The sequence below is a fragment of the Rhipicephalus microplus genome, chromosome 3 (assembly GCF_043290135.1).
Source record: "Rhipicephalus microplus isolate Deutch F79 chromosome 3, USDA_Rmic, whole genome shotgun sequence".
In the NCBI taxonomy this organism is placed as follows: domain Eukaryota; kingdom Metazoa; phylum Arthropoda; class Arachnida; order Ixodida; family Ixodidae; genus Rhipicephalus; species Rhipicephalus microplus.
Window position 1 is genome coordinate 219,759,284 of NC_134702.1, and position 15,148 is coordinate 219,774,431.

The 15,148-nt window shown below is 43.7% G+C and overlaps 1 protein-coding gene across 1 annotated transcript; it reads left to right on the forward strand.

Moving 5' to 3' along the window:
* Window positions 1-12,571: 12,571 nt before the first annotated feature.
* On the forward strand, window positions 12,572-14,112 carry LOC142803503 (uncharacterized). Its single transcript, XM_075888624.1, has 2 exons — window positions 12,572-12,643; window positions 13,481-14,112. The coding sequence occupies exons 1-2, from the start codon at window positions 12,632-12,634 to the stop codon at window positions 13,832-13,834; spliced, it is 366 nt and encodes a 121-aa protein (XP_075744739.1). The 5' UTR covers window positions 12,572-12,631; the 3' UTR covers window positions 13,835-14,112.
* The last annotated feature ends 1,036 nt before the right edge of the window (window positions 14,113-15,148 follow it).

Sequence of the window (15,148 nt, forward strand, 5' to 3'; positions counted from 1 at the left end):
CACTAAAACAAATATGACTATTATATTAGTCGCATCTACGAGTGATAGATAATCTTGCGGTTGGCTGTTTAATACCTTGCATGAATGCGATTTCGGCTTGAAGGGAAAATATTATCGTACACTACCTTAATAGTTTGATTTTAAACTATTCTTGCAGGCGCATTTTACATTTTCATATTTATTCTATCCAGTTGTTCCTGCTTGCTGCACAAAGGTAATCTAAGGTGTTTGAAACGCTGCACTCTAAGCCGAAATTCGGCAAAGTTGGACTAACTGCAGTCGTTAAACCAATGGACGAACGGTTCGTCCAACAGGGATTAAATGTGTGACAATGCGTGTCTTGCGCAAACGCTCGGCAATCAAGGGACCAACGGGGAGGGCAACTTCGCCGCGATCGCCTCCTGTCGATGCTGCACTGCAATGCTCGGCGTGGTCGGCGATCATGAAAACAAGTTAAATAGGCTATACGCCACTGTGAAAGTGAAGCACAATGGAACGAATAGAAGATGTTATTAGAGGAAAGTAGTACAACACGCTGTCAGTGCACACAGCAAGTGCCCTCGCGTTTCCACCATGCCGGCACGGGCGAGCCGAAGCCAAGTGAAAGTCTCCGCAAACACGGGCAATGCCGAGAACTCGCTTTAATGTGCTGAATAAGTTCGAACTACGGTGAGCACTGACAATGCTAATAAAGGTAAGCTGTTCATCAGCGGTCGTGTACCCACACAGTGACCACAAGTTCAAAGCGATATATAGGAAAAGTAGGCTTCGTACGTCATCGGTATCAAGCGGGCTGCCGGCGTGATTGCATTGCCGGCACAAGCGAAGGAAACGTCGCGTACAAGTTCACAAAAATAGTAGCTCAGGCAAACTTGTCTTTTTATCCATGCAACAATCGTTATCAAAAACCCAACGTGTAGGCGATCGCGGATACGACTAATCGTGCGGCCAGCGGTACACAGGGAGCGACTTACCAGCACGATGAAAGAACCGTGCCTGCGAACGATCTCGTCGCTGTAAGTATACAGATATCTGCATCATTCCGTAAGACACAGCGAACATGGGGCACTTACCTATTGTTCATTTGTGACTATAAAATAACGACGACGAAAATTTCACGCGAGCCGCATGTTGCGATCGCCGGCGGTCGTTTAGCCGTACTCGTCGTAAGCCTAGCGACGCCGTCGGCAAGCCGACACGGTATGGCATCGGCGGGGCGCATGCGGCTGCTTCGCCGGCTTTCCCGCACAGGCGCCGCTGCTATGTTTGTGTTTGTGGACTCGTGCGCCAGCACTGCGAACGCTGGTTCGGCCGACATGATCGAATACCAGCTGATAATTCGTATTCTCGGGCTGGAGGCATGTTGAAGATTAGATGGATCTATATTAAAAGATCGATGCGCATCGGTGCTACGAATAAGCCCATGTAAATTTTCGCGTTACGGTGTCAATATTTATTGTTTTCTTAAGCCGAGTAAAAGTCGCCCACTGGCACTAGATGGGAGGTCAAAATACTGTGCTGTATATACCCGAGAGTCTGTTCTCTGTAGTACAGCGCGGGCCATCAGTGTTCGCGGTGTTTTACTTTGAAATAATAGTGCGTATGTGTGTGTGTGTGTTTGTGTGTTGCATGAATAACATACTATGATCTTCAGTGCTGATTAAATTGGAATACAAAGAATGCCCGTTTTGCCGCTTTAAACGGTAGCCCAAATGGCCATTAAATTGGAATAAACATAAAATATACTGCACAAACGCAGTGTCGCCATTTTTTTTCTGCCATTGGTCCAGACGGTTCAACTGTTAGTCCCGCTGGAGCATTCTACTGGGGCCAACATTTAAACCAAGTGGAGTAAGTGCTTGGGGTAACAGTTGCGCCCTTGCAGTTAGTCCCGCAGTTAGTCCAAAATCGGTTCAAAATCTGTGGCAGCGCATTTAGACCCCTAAAGGACCAATGGCATACCCCACTTTAGTCTTTTTCGGCTTAGAGTGTGTCAATAGGCGAGAAAAAAAAACGAGTCTGGGTTATTTATAAAAACATATTCAGATCATTTTAGCGCATAGCTGTAATTATTTAAGAATATCCAAATCATCAGTATACGGAAATGACAAGGCAATGTAGGAAATTGCGCTTCTTTATACATAACGTTGTCACTTAAAAACCTAGAGAGTTCTATAGACAATGACAAGGCTTCTTATTTACAGCCTAATCAGAGGCTTCAGTTTGTAAGCAGGGCCCCCTGAGAAAATTACACACCCAAAATCTAATATTGGTCGCATATCCAATTTGTCTATCATCATCAGTGGGGTCCTGCGTAATCCATATCGACGGCTGCTCAGTTTGCGAAGAATGTCTAAGGCACGTTTTGCTTTAGATACAATGCTCTCTATGCAGGGAGTCTAGTTTAGTTACCCAGTATTAATTACTCCTAATTATCTAACCGACTCAACTTGTGAACCAGGCTCTTGTGTATAGCATAGTGATATTGTGAGGGGATCAGCTAATGGGAATATCAACACAACCATTTTGTATACATTGTCTCTAGTGATATCTCCAGCATAATCATATATGCCTGTAGCTTTTGACACAAACAGTATATGTCACTATCCGCCGCTAAAGATGCAATATCATCTGCATATACAAACACCTTCACACCCTACAGATTCGGGATTATGCTCATTAATATGTAAAAAAGTATTGGTGACAAGAGAGCGCCCTGGTGGACACCGCAAATTTTCTTGAACTTCGGCAATGCACAATCACCATTAAAGCAGTAAAACTTTTTGCCCTCAGAAATTCTCTCAGCCACGCAAATACTGATTTTGGAAAATTGTGGCTGTGTAATGTTTCCAACATAACTGAGTGTTCCACACAGTCATATAATTTGGCGCCCCGCTGCGGTGGTCTAGTGGCTAAGGTACTCGGTTGCTGACCCGCAGGGCGTGGGTTCAAATCCCGGCTGCGGCGGCTGCATTTCCGATGGAGGCGGAAATGTTGTAGGCCCGTGTGCTCAGATTTGGGGGCACGTTAAAGAACCCCACGTGGTCTAAGTTTCCGGAGTCCTCCACTACGGCGTCTCTCATAATCATATAGTGGTTTTGGGACGTTAAACCCCACATATCAATCAATCAATATAATTTGGCTGTGTCTAAAGTTACTAGAGCAGCATGTTGTCTTTTTTTGCGAGCAAGTTGAATGCAGCTTTTCCATGTCTGCGTTCGCAAACCATATTGAACAATCTACTCTGAACTTATTTGGTTTATATTTATTATTAGTTTTCTTTTCTTTTCGACTGCATCAGATTACAAATAGGCGTCGTGCTTTCTCCGTGACGAAGTGCCAACCCAAACAAAAAATTTGAGCTGGTTTGCGATAAGCAAATTCTTACTTATAAACACTACACGTTCGATTTGTGCGTTTGAAACTGGCACTGAAAAATTTATATTGAGACCAGTTTTTGGGGGCACAGGTTATACCGGAGTTTTTTCCAGGCGGCTTTATGTCGGCTGAAAATCCCGTGCACAGTCGGAATTTCACCATAGAATACGGGATGTGTTCTTGCACATTCAACGACTAATTCTGCTCTTTTGTATGTTTTTTAACATGATAGCGTTAAAGTGCTGGTGTTGCAGAAATTTCGGCGTTTGCATCGTTGGTTGTGAGAGTTACCGAAAAAGGCGGATGTTCTACCATGCGGCAACGCCTGTGCTTGTGAAGACAGTCAAATGAACTTCCTCTGCTTGAAAATGCAGTGAAAGTAGCTTTCATGCTTCACAAACGCACGCGTCCTGTATATATGCTTCACAATGCAACATGAAATATCGTAGAAATATTGCGTCGTACAAGCGTTCATTCAGAACGAGCATTAAAATATGCGATTATAATAATGGCTCCATTGTTAAAAGCTGGTCACCCAGTACGAAAGGCACAAACACTACAGTGCCCATTCCCTTTGTAAATCCACATAGTTGGTGATAACCTCCTAAATACCCACTTGGGTGAGGATGTTCAGTAGTCGAACGCGACAGAGTCATCCTCTCTCAAGTAGCCACTTGGAAGAGGATGTCACTGTCACGTTGAACTACTGAAGGCGAAGCTTTAGGGTCCCCAATGTGTTCATCAATGCGCTTACTCTCATGGCTTTCATATCTACTTGCTGGGGTCAAATGGTCAAAGCAGACTCGAAATGTATTTTCAATTTATTTTAATTATAAACATGGAGTGTGAGAGCATCACGGTGTTATAAGGCAGGCTATCTCATATATAATGGGCACATGATCGCTATTGGTAGAAAAAGTTTCTGCAGTTCATGATAAAATAGTGAGTGAAGAACTCACAAAACTCAAATTCAAGGCTAAGCGAGACCGATCACAACTAAATGTTGGCGTTCTTGAGTACGTGCAACACAGGTTGTCATCTGCTGTTCTCTCCCACAATCTTTTTACCTCACCGATCAGTTCGGACGTCCCAACACGTATGATGTGAAACATAGCCACCAACAAGAATTTGATTTCAATAACCACAATTCAGTGCATCGTTCAATTATAAGGTATCAAATACGCCCGTGGGAAAGTATGCATTAAAAAGGAAAAAAAAGCATGCAGCCAGGCAAAGTCATTTCTAAAGCGATCATTTCCCTCTTAGGTAACATATGCCTAGACAATATTTCTTGTTTGTGACTTATTCTATTAATAAAGACAATGGCAAAATTTCAGCCTTTTCATAAACGGCTTAGGTGGATAGTTCTGAAGCTATTTAGTTGGAAAGATTGCTGCATTGAAAGCCAAGTTTCCTGTAGTGTAACCATGTCTGGAGAGAATTTTAATGCCAAATATATCGAACAATTACTGCTGCGTGAATCGATTGGTAATTCCATTGAAGACATTCAAGTGACTCCATGGTTTTCTTATTATAACCTCGGGGACAACATTACTTACAATATCCTTAAAGAAAATCTGTTTTAGACTGGCTGTCCTTAAAGTATTCTTTGGTTTTGAATGGACAGGAGAAGCGTCTTTTTAGTACAAAGAGGATCGAAGTGCTTTAGCGCTGAAGGATCTGTATCCATGTAATCTGGGTTCTGCACTTTTTCTCTGATAAGGCCGGTATAATTCATAGTGACTTCATCTGCAATCATAAGAAAAGTGTTGTCATGTCTATCGAAAATAAAGCACATATACACTCATATGACTATGCAACTGACCATACTATATTATCTTGCGGCGAGCGCTACAAGCACCTTGGTCTTCACATTAGCAGTGACTTGCGCTGAAATGATCATATAACAGAGATCCCTAGCAAAGCAATGTCCTAACTCCATTACTTGTAACGCTTCCTTCGCCATTCTTCTTGTGATACAAAGCTCGTAGCATTTAAAACACTCGTCTTGCATATTCTAAAGTGCGCTAATATTTCTAGGTACTCCATTACTTAGTCAAATAATAATGAGCCCAAAAGGTCGAAAACAAAGCCGTAACATTTAATTTTTAATCGCTAATGTAGGATCTTGGTCTCAGGCTTAGTGGCAAAGGCTAATCTGAAGCACACTCAGGAGAGGAATAATATCGCGCGTTTGCGTCACATGTTTAAAAATGTTGAAGGTCATATGAAAGGCCGTATATCCAACTATGATCATTCTGCAAGGGTAAGATACGAGACTGCGACATTGTTTTGCAATCATTTCACAACAAACGACTAATATTGTTTTTAATTTTTCTTTATTTTCACGAACGGTCATTAAGTGGAATTCCCTAGATGCACCGATCATTGAAACCAACTGTAGAGAATTGTTCGAGTCTTCACTTGCCAGTTATTATGTGGAGTACCATACATATGCAGCACATGCCTATCCACCTATATTTCGATTGAATGGGTTGTCTGTTTTTGTGTCTGCGTCTCTTTTTTTTCTTTTTTTTTCGATTCTTTCTGCCAATATACATTGTTCTGCTGTTTGTCAAATTGTATTAGTTCATCAATTTCTAGTGCCTTCGTTTTTTACTACAATTTTACCTAAAATGTCTTATGCATCATTATTGATTTTACCCTCATTCAGCAAGGACTTGATTTCTCATAGTTGGATTCACCCTGCGAAGGTCAGAACAACACAATTTGCTCCTGTACACCAACCGTCTTCACCAAAAGGCTAAAAAAACACTTGCGGGCGAGAACAATTACAGTACCTCAGAGGGTGTCATACTGGCATCTACACCACGGACTAGACCTGTGGTGCGAGCTAAATGAGGCGATGTGAACGCGCGTCCCCGATGGAATGTAAATATCATGCACTTCAGCAGATATTGTACGCAGGACTGATGTGGTAAAATTCAGAGTATATCTCTCAGCCAAACTGGCGCACTTCGGTTATTCACATGAAATGGGCCGTCACCAGCCATAATACCGCTGGAATCGCTTTCGGGTTCTTCATCCGAATTATGCCATTATTTTTTTAGACAAGAGCTACTGAAACGGATGATATCTTGTTGCGCAAGAAAAGCACCACCGGCAACTCCTTCGAATAAGTAGAAGCAGACCAGCAGAATGTCTCATATGGAGGTGAAGAAAAGCGCCTCCTGTCAGTCTTACCTGCAAAAACACACATATCAAATAACTATTGCACTGTAACAAATATTGAAAGACAATTCAAATTATAACAGCTACCTAGTTCTTGGCCGCAACCCTAAAAGCTGGTGAGCAGATGAACTTCTATCCTTGCTCATCTGCTCACCATCTGCTCACCAGTGAGCAGATGTGCAAGGCTAAAAGTTCATCTGCTCTTCGTCTTCGTCTCACTCTTCTCCAGCCGGGTATGCAGCCTTCCCGAGCCCCGTTTTATTCATCACTATAGACTATATACCACGCCCCTGTTCTGCTTCACATCCACAAAGTCACGACACTCGAAAGTGGTAAGAATCAACTCTTCGAAAAAATGAAGAATGAAAATTACGTCGAAAAAATAAATAAATGGTAATAAATGGCAAAAAATATCAAGTGGTACGCCCTAAAAACACAATTTCTTTGTCGGAGAGAGCACTAGAAGACACCCGATACGACGCCTATTATCCATGGCGATCTCTGCTGCTTTTAATGTTTTTCGCATGCTGTGTTTTCATTGGCACGCACTTATGTGTGTCATACTCTGTTGTCTGTCGTCTCCGAGGTTCATGCTATAGCACTTGAATTATTTCTTTGTTCGTGCTTTACCGCAATAAGACGTTGCATGGGTGCTACAGTTCTAGTTGTCAGCATTTTTGAATAGAGTGAGTGGCGCGGTTGCCGTACGTTCGTCAACAAGAGCAGTAAAAAATAAATGAATATCAAAGAAAAGATTGCAACCAGTACTTAGTATTCTGATATCTAGTTGCGGGGAGTTATGAGATACGTGGTTTTCTCGAAATGACTTGCGGGCGCTGTGCTCCCCGTAGAGATCCCCACCATTTATAAGCAGATACTTTTAAGCCACGCCATTTTCATTCTGACACGCGTACAAGGAGGTACATGATTGTTGTCTATTTTAATACAAACTGCATATGTGCGTTGTCTCAAAATTTTCTTACAAATTTTTTGTGGTGTCATCACGGTGTAGCAGTAAATGCTATGCGTGGCTGTTGATATCAATGTAGCGGGTACAATCCCGGCAGCGGCAGTTGCATTTCAATGCTAAAGCACTAGAGACCTCTGGCTGTCGGTGCTGACAGCGTCTTTGACTGTGAGCGATAAAGTGGCGATGGCCTTGAGTAAATGTTCGAGGTAGATGTAAATGAGATAGGGAGCAGTATGGCTTTCCAAAGGTGATACAAACACACACACACATACACACAAAGAGAGAGAGAGAGACTGAGTGTGTGTGTGTGTGTGTGTGTGCGCGCGCGTGCGTGTGTGTGTGTGTGTGTGTCGAAGTGAGAAGTTTGTGTTTGCCGGTGCGCAGGTATGCAATGTCTCTCTTGTCGAACACTTACTTAAGTTTGTCAGGTACTAAACTGCTCGTGAGATAAGGATCAGATCGCGCATAGAGTATTCAGCACTTTCGTGTAGGTTATCAGTGAGGACCAACGTGCGAGTAAGATTTCTTTCTCCGTTCGATATCGTTGCGATAATGCATTTGTTTGCACTCGTCCGGGAGATCTCCCGATCTCCCGGACGCGTTCACATTTAGTCACTTGGTCTTTAGTCACCAATCTTATGTCATAAAAAGTGTTTGAGCGTTCTCGAGATTTTCAGATGCTGCAATAAGCGTCGCAAACAGTACAAGGTGGAAAAATTACTTTATTTTGGTTTTAATAATCGAAATTAGCATCTGAGGTCTAAGAGCAAGATGAGAAATTTGCCATTTAGTTTTAAAACTCGAATCGCGATTTGAGGTTGGTTCTGAAGCGGTCGGTGTTGAAAAGAAATTGAGATAAGAAAAATTGATGTATGTTGCTGTTCACAGAAATCAGCTGCACAAGCGTGAGTCGCAGGATGCAGGAGCCTCTTTGGTAGTGCATTATCGTAGTGCTTTTCTAGCCGCCTACACATGCGGCAGTGGCGGTGCCACCTAACAAGCTCCCCTCTCCCTCCATAGAAAACCTCGAACGAAGGTTGAGCTCGGCGCGTGGAATTTCTTCAGGAATCGGAGAGGCCCCGCCATGGCTGTGGTTACGTAGGCTTTTGTGCTTCAGGTGGCTTCCAAAAACAAAGCTTTCAAAAGTTTGTTCTTTTTCTCTCTGCGTGGAGGGAGAGCGCACACAGGTTATCCCGTACCACTGTGTGCTGAGCTGATCTGGATACCTTTGCTGACAGTTTGGGGCAAAGGCGCTCATGTGTCTGTACAGGGGGGCAGAGACAGTACTGCAAAATTTGAGAGGGGCGGAGTAGGAGGTGAGTTTGCTGGGAACAAAAGCAACGCGCCTGCGGTAATCACATCAAAACTTCGAGGAGCTTTTTTTTGCGCGCTTATAATATATAACGCGCCTCCATGACCCATTACATATTGCTCGTCGAACTCGGTGGATCTCCTTCTCCCTATCTCGACTCCAGACAGTTGCGTGTTGGGGTGGTTTGGGCGAGCGCTAAAGGGGGCGGATAAGATGTCTCCTATTTAATATTTTTACAGCAAGAGCTGTCATGAGATCAAAACTCGGGTAACGTGAAGCGCCGTAGTTGTCTGCCACCACAGCCGCCACCGCCACTGCCACCGGTGTCTCTAACCACTATTGCGCAATAAGCAAAAAGGCCATAGTGTAAGAGTAAGTAAAGGGATGACAGTGCGCCATACGGCGCGTCCTGATTGTATTCGCCGCCCACGGCAGGGCTAGACTGCCCGCAAGTGCAGTCTAGTCCGGCTGTGTGCCGCCCAGGCTGATTCCGCTTGATGCGACAGATGGCGCTCACGGAGAGTGGGACAAGGTAAATCCCCTAGGTCAAGGTGCTCACTGGGGAGTGACTCCGATGTGCGTGTAGAAGAGTGTTGCCATGGAGCTCCGCTGGTTTATTACGCTTCATTTACGCATACACATGGATGTCAATGATATAATACACTGAATCTTACGTAACGAATTTGAATTCTTTTTTTTATATGCAACTTCTGTGTTAACAGTGCTTTTGTCAAATAAATGGTCCTTCTTCTTTCCAGCCACCTACGTCAAGGTGCTCTTGTAATCACCAGCTTAGCTTAGGGTAAACCAAGATTAGTATGGGATGGTGAAAGAGTTTGTAAAATATGACTCGCTGGTGATAACATGAATAATGTCATAACCCTGTCATGTACGTCGTCAAACCCTGGCCACCAGACGTGTGGCACATACCTGTGGGTGATTATGTGCCACAGGTGAAAGAAAGTTAATTTAAACCAACAGACGCGGGTAATTTTAACGCGGAATCGTTTGGTAAAAGCTCAGATTGGAAGCCTTCACCAGACGAATGCAAAGTGTAAATGTCAGGGTCCCATCATAAACAGAACTCGAGCATTTTGCGTGGAAGACAAGTATTCTACCACAGAGCCATGCGAGGTCCCGGAACTGCTTTTCTAATATACCCTATTCTTCGTGAAATGTCCGTTATAAACCTTTTTTATGGTCGCAATACTCACTATCTACTTTTATAAACGTTACATATGTCTGGTAGACTCTGAAGTATTTGTCTACATTGCTGATATATAACCTGTTGATGTCTGTAGGGAGAGTCGGCGCTCGGTCTACTAGTAATTTTATTTTTTCACCGAACTCCTACAGCGCGTACATCATTTTTTGTTTGACACTCACACCTGCTGTACGCGGTATTGGGGCTCACCCCTTGTGACACGCACTCAATAGAACTTGTTTGCCACAAAGAGTGGCGTTGCTTACGTAGCAATGGGCTCCTGACCGTTGCGCTCTAAAAATAGTCTGTGAAAATGCACACTTGTCTTACAGGACGGCGGGTGCCTACACAGCAGTCAAATCATTTGAGGCCAAGAACCGTCGAACTGGAGTAAATTAAACTCTTTTTAAAAAAAAAACGTGGTAGATTACCGGTACTCAATTACAAGAAAATGTTGTTCAAGTGAACACAATGTTACAGCATCGAAAAAGTAATATGTTATATCGCGAAGTATGTGCTTGGTTGCAAATAATCGATTACTTTACTTACAACTCTAAATAGCGTAGTTGTACGGAACGCGAGACATCACTGTATACGTACGGGAGCAGGACACCGTCGACAACTCCGTCCAGCGTATACTTGTACGGAACGCAGGACACCACCACCATGCGTAACGCAGCAGGATACCGTCAGCAAAAATTTCTTATTCAGCGCGGGACCTCCTATAGGCTGATCAAGTAGCCAGGATGGTCACCCTATTATAGTTCTAGGTATCGATGTGTCCACAACTCTTACGTTTTTTTCATGCCGTTTGCTAGGTGTACAAAGCTATCCCGGCTGTTTGTCGAAGCCGACCAATATACATTTTGATGCGATAGCATTGAAAAGCTCGTTTCTCAAGAATTTCGGCTTCTGCAACGACGTTGTGAATTGTGACAAAATATCATCTTCTCCGCGACTGATAAAGGAAGAAAGATGCAGATCAAATAAATCAGAAAAATATATCAATCCAAGCGAGGATCACATGCAGGCTATCTGCATGAGGAGCAGCTGTTCTGCCACAAAGCCACGATATTTGTGGAAATTGTGCCGGCGAATACACTTAATCAATGTCATGTAGTGGAGGGAGTCTTTTCACACATCTTGTATCGCGTGTCAGAAAAGTTAAATCGGGCGAGGCGTCAGATCCTGTGTGTTTAGAATCGAGTCTCTGATTAGTCGATTCATTGCAAAGCTCTCCGACATTTTTAATCATCATCACTAATCATCAACAAAGTGAACAGCTTTGCACAACATCGCTTGTTGCCCAACAGACGCGTCGTGGGCATTTGGGTGATTCGCCACACGCATAATTATGGCATAGTGGGAACTTGACAACTTTGCCTTCATTCGGCATTGCATGATGCCTTCAAACGGCTAATATTACGCACTTGGTGACTGCCTTCCTCACGGCACGGTTGAGGTACACCCCACGAAACGAAACATTCGAGAATTTCGGATGGCGAGGCACTTGAGGCTCGCTTCCGCTATCGTGGTCTCCGTTTGAAGATGAACCTCAAGCATTCTACAAACTTTGTGTGTACATATTATCCTTTTATAAACTTTTAGTCTTCGTGCGTGATACGGTGTTACGTGTGTCGACCTGCTTTAGCTCTGTGAGCTGCGTTCAGATATATTTTGCAGGTTCGCTTAAAATGTATGAGGGCATGTCTCTGATGAACTATATGCACTCTACTTTGCATCGAGTATTACGCAACAAACAACTTTTACTCTATACCAAAATGTTTAGTGTACCTCACGGTGGATGTCTTTTGTATTTGTTGTGCTGATTTCAAAGGGTCTGCTGTTGAAAACAGTGACACTTCGTTGTAGAACAGTAAACGATGATAGGAAGAGAAAGTCGAATCAAGAAATTTGCTGAAAATAAGTTGCTGTCTTTGTTGCGACAGGCTTGGCGCAGTTAATTTCTAGCAATAGTGAGATATAAATCCAGAGCTCTACCACGTGTGCGATGTGCCACCTATCCAAACGGAAGCATAATGCTTGTGGCTAGAATTTCTACCTTTCTCTCTAAGATCTTACTTCACTGATAAGCGCTTCCGTTTTGATATTCTCGAGCGCATGAACAATATTCTTCCTTCCCAGAAAGTGGGCAGGAAAGGCAAATTTACGTGTTGCACTTTGCATCCTTAGCCAACGGGTGCATATCTGTAGAACGAGATAATAAGACGAGGTCCGACTATGTATGTGATACAATCTACACTATGGCACGTCCAAATTTTCCCTTTCCGCTTGCGCAGCAGATGCTCCACTGCAGGCCCGCGGCAACGCCCTGCATAAGGAGAAAAAAAAATGGCACTGAAAAGCCGACGCTTGCATTTGTTTTTTCTAGCTTTTAAATAGGAGGTGAGAGAAAGACGGGTGATATGATACCACTGACCGAGAGTGTTCTGAATACGTGACTCTCGTTACTGCCGTACTATGTTTTCCCTCATTCGGGGTGGAGTATTTAAGGAGTATGCAAAGACACGCAGCCATCAGCACCTGAGCAGCAGTCGCCGAAGTCTCAGCCAACATGAACACACTGGTGAGTTCTTCAAGACTGTCGTGCGTTCGTTACACGTGCACATCAAACAACCTGCCATGGAGCTGTCAGAGCAAATTAAAGGGCTAAGATAGCGGGATTACTCGTTTTAATAAATATAGCACACGTGCCACTTCATGTTCGATCTGTATTATTTATAACTGCCGAATAGAAGGCTGTCAATGTGTTTGGCCTGTGAGGGGTAGCATGATTAGAATTGGCGAACTTGGGTCGATTCCTTGCCATAAATCTTTGTAAGTGCTTTGCTTTTATATTGCGGCTTACAAGAATCATATTACCAAATATGTACAGTGAAACCAGTGACACCATTCTATGGGTGTTCCCCGCATGTCTGCTGCCTTGCTGTAGGCTTTAAAGCATAATAACGGAAGATAAATTTCGACCAGTAGCGTAGCAATAAAGTATATGGTGCAGAGTTGGGAGGAAGGGGGTGAATACTTGCAGCAGTTCCCCCTCGCCTCGTTCTGAACTCTTTCCACGGACGCCATTAGGAACAGAACGCAGTGCAAATGCTGATATTCTTTTTTTTTTGGGGGGGGGGGCGGAGAAGCACGACAGGAGGAGGGGGTATGTTTTCCTCGCGACTCTGAAAAAACGATGTCAGCAACTACTTGAGCTTACTATAGTTTGTGGAGATACTGTTGTTTTAGTGAAACTCGTACATGATGCATATATTGAGAAAATGACAATTCTAAGGCGTAATCAGTTTTTTCCTCTGTAAAAGGTAAATGAGTCTCCTTACAAAGCCTTCAAAGGAAGAAAAAAAAACATTGAATGACTTCTGACAAAAACTTTTGTTTGCTCCTTCATTCAATACAGACCATTGCGGCTGTTCTCTGCGCCTTACTCGCCACTGCATCAGCCGGTGGCATCGGTCTTGGCTACGGTCATGGCTACGGAGGATACGGTCTTGGCTATGGAAGTTATGGTCTCGGCTATGGGCTTGGTGGTGGCTACGGTGTCACCGGCGTCGGCGTCGGCAGCAGCGTGGCAATTCTAAGTGGGGGGCCTGCCTTCACAAAGGCCGTAGCTGGACCGGCCTTTCTGGTGAAGACGGTGCATCACGTCAACAAGCTGCACAGTGGAGGCGCTCTGATCGCCCACTCCGGTCTCGGCAGTGGTTACGGTGGCTACGGAGGATACGGATACGGAGGTTATGGTTACAAGTGGTAACGGTGGCGCAGTTATGTTGATCGTTGCGCTACATCCTGTGCGGCACGCGATAAAGAATCATCTTCTGGAAAATTTAGAGGCCCCAATTCACTCCAAAGGGCGCTTCGAACACAATTGGGCTAGTGGCCTCAATTTATACGTGATGTATATATCACTAAATTGTTATCAAATTAATCACTGCCACAAAAAGCAAGTGATACACATGTACGCCACAACGAAATGTTTCTACCTCTACGTCTCGTTTCTTCATCAATCAATAAAATGATTTTGACATTAGAGTTTGGTTTTCTTTGCTTTTACCTACCCAATACAGATTGCCACAGTGCTTCTGCGAAATAAAGGAAAGCAGGCAGGAGAGAGAGGAAGAAGTGGACAGAATCATCGTCTTGGATAATTGTCGCAGTAAAATTCTTTTTTCACAACTTTAAGTAAGCCACGAACACCGTCCTCGTGCGTTAAAAAAAAGGATTACACAAGACTGCTCCATTACAAAAAGTGTAGCGAAAGCTACGACATGTGCTCTATCAGCAGGATTCTCTTAAAATATGAACACTTTGAATAAGTTCAGCGGTCTAGCCGCCAGCGCTTAGCATTCGAAAGCGTATCTCAGGTTTGTGCCAGCGCACTGACCCTTCGCGTATAATGGAGTGTTCGGTGTATGCAAAAAAGAAGGGTTTTTTAGGCATTCATTGCAATTTTATTGCTGCCTGACTATACGGGAACGGACAGGAATCTTATGGCGCTTCGTAAAACCCTTAGGAAAAGCCTCAGCCCACCAGACGTCTTTCAACTTATAAAGAATAAACATAATAAATATATTCCAGGCTCGAGGTCAAGATGTCGAAAAAACACTTTTATTCGGTGCTAGTTTGGTTTTTAAATGACGCTTTTGCTGTGGTGTTTGTACGCATTGAGCTTGTGGTCTGCTCGCTACGCACTGCTGTAGCGTGACTGAACTACTTATTTGCTTGTTTTCATTTGCATGCAACAAAAAATAGAGGAAATAGAAAAAAAAGGAAGGCCGGAAGATTAACCAGATAATAGCAGAGAAAATGATCTTAGAAAGGGCGCATATCTGTGCGTTGGATTCAGTACCACCTTTTACATTTATACGTTTAAGCACTTTTTTCTTATTCGGTTCACCATCAAATGTGGTGCACTTGACAAGTCTAGACAGGAAATCTTAGTTGCTGATGGGGCTTTGCGCTACATTGCGTTTACCACGTATACGAATATGTGCTTGCACCAGTAGATATAAGAAAATCACACCATATCGCCGGAGTGAATAATGATGAGTGGGGCGTAGCGTCGTTC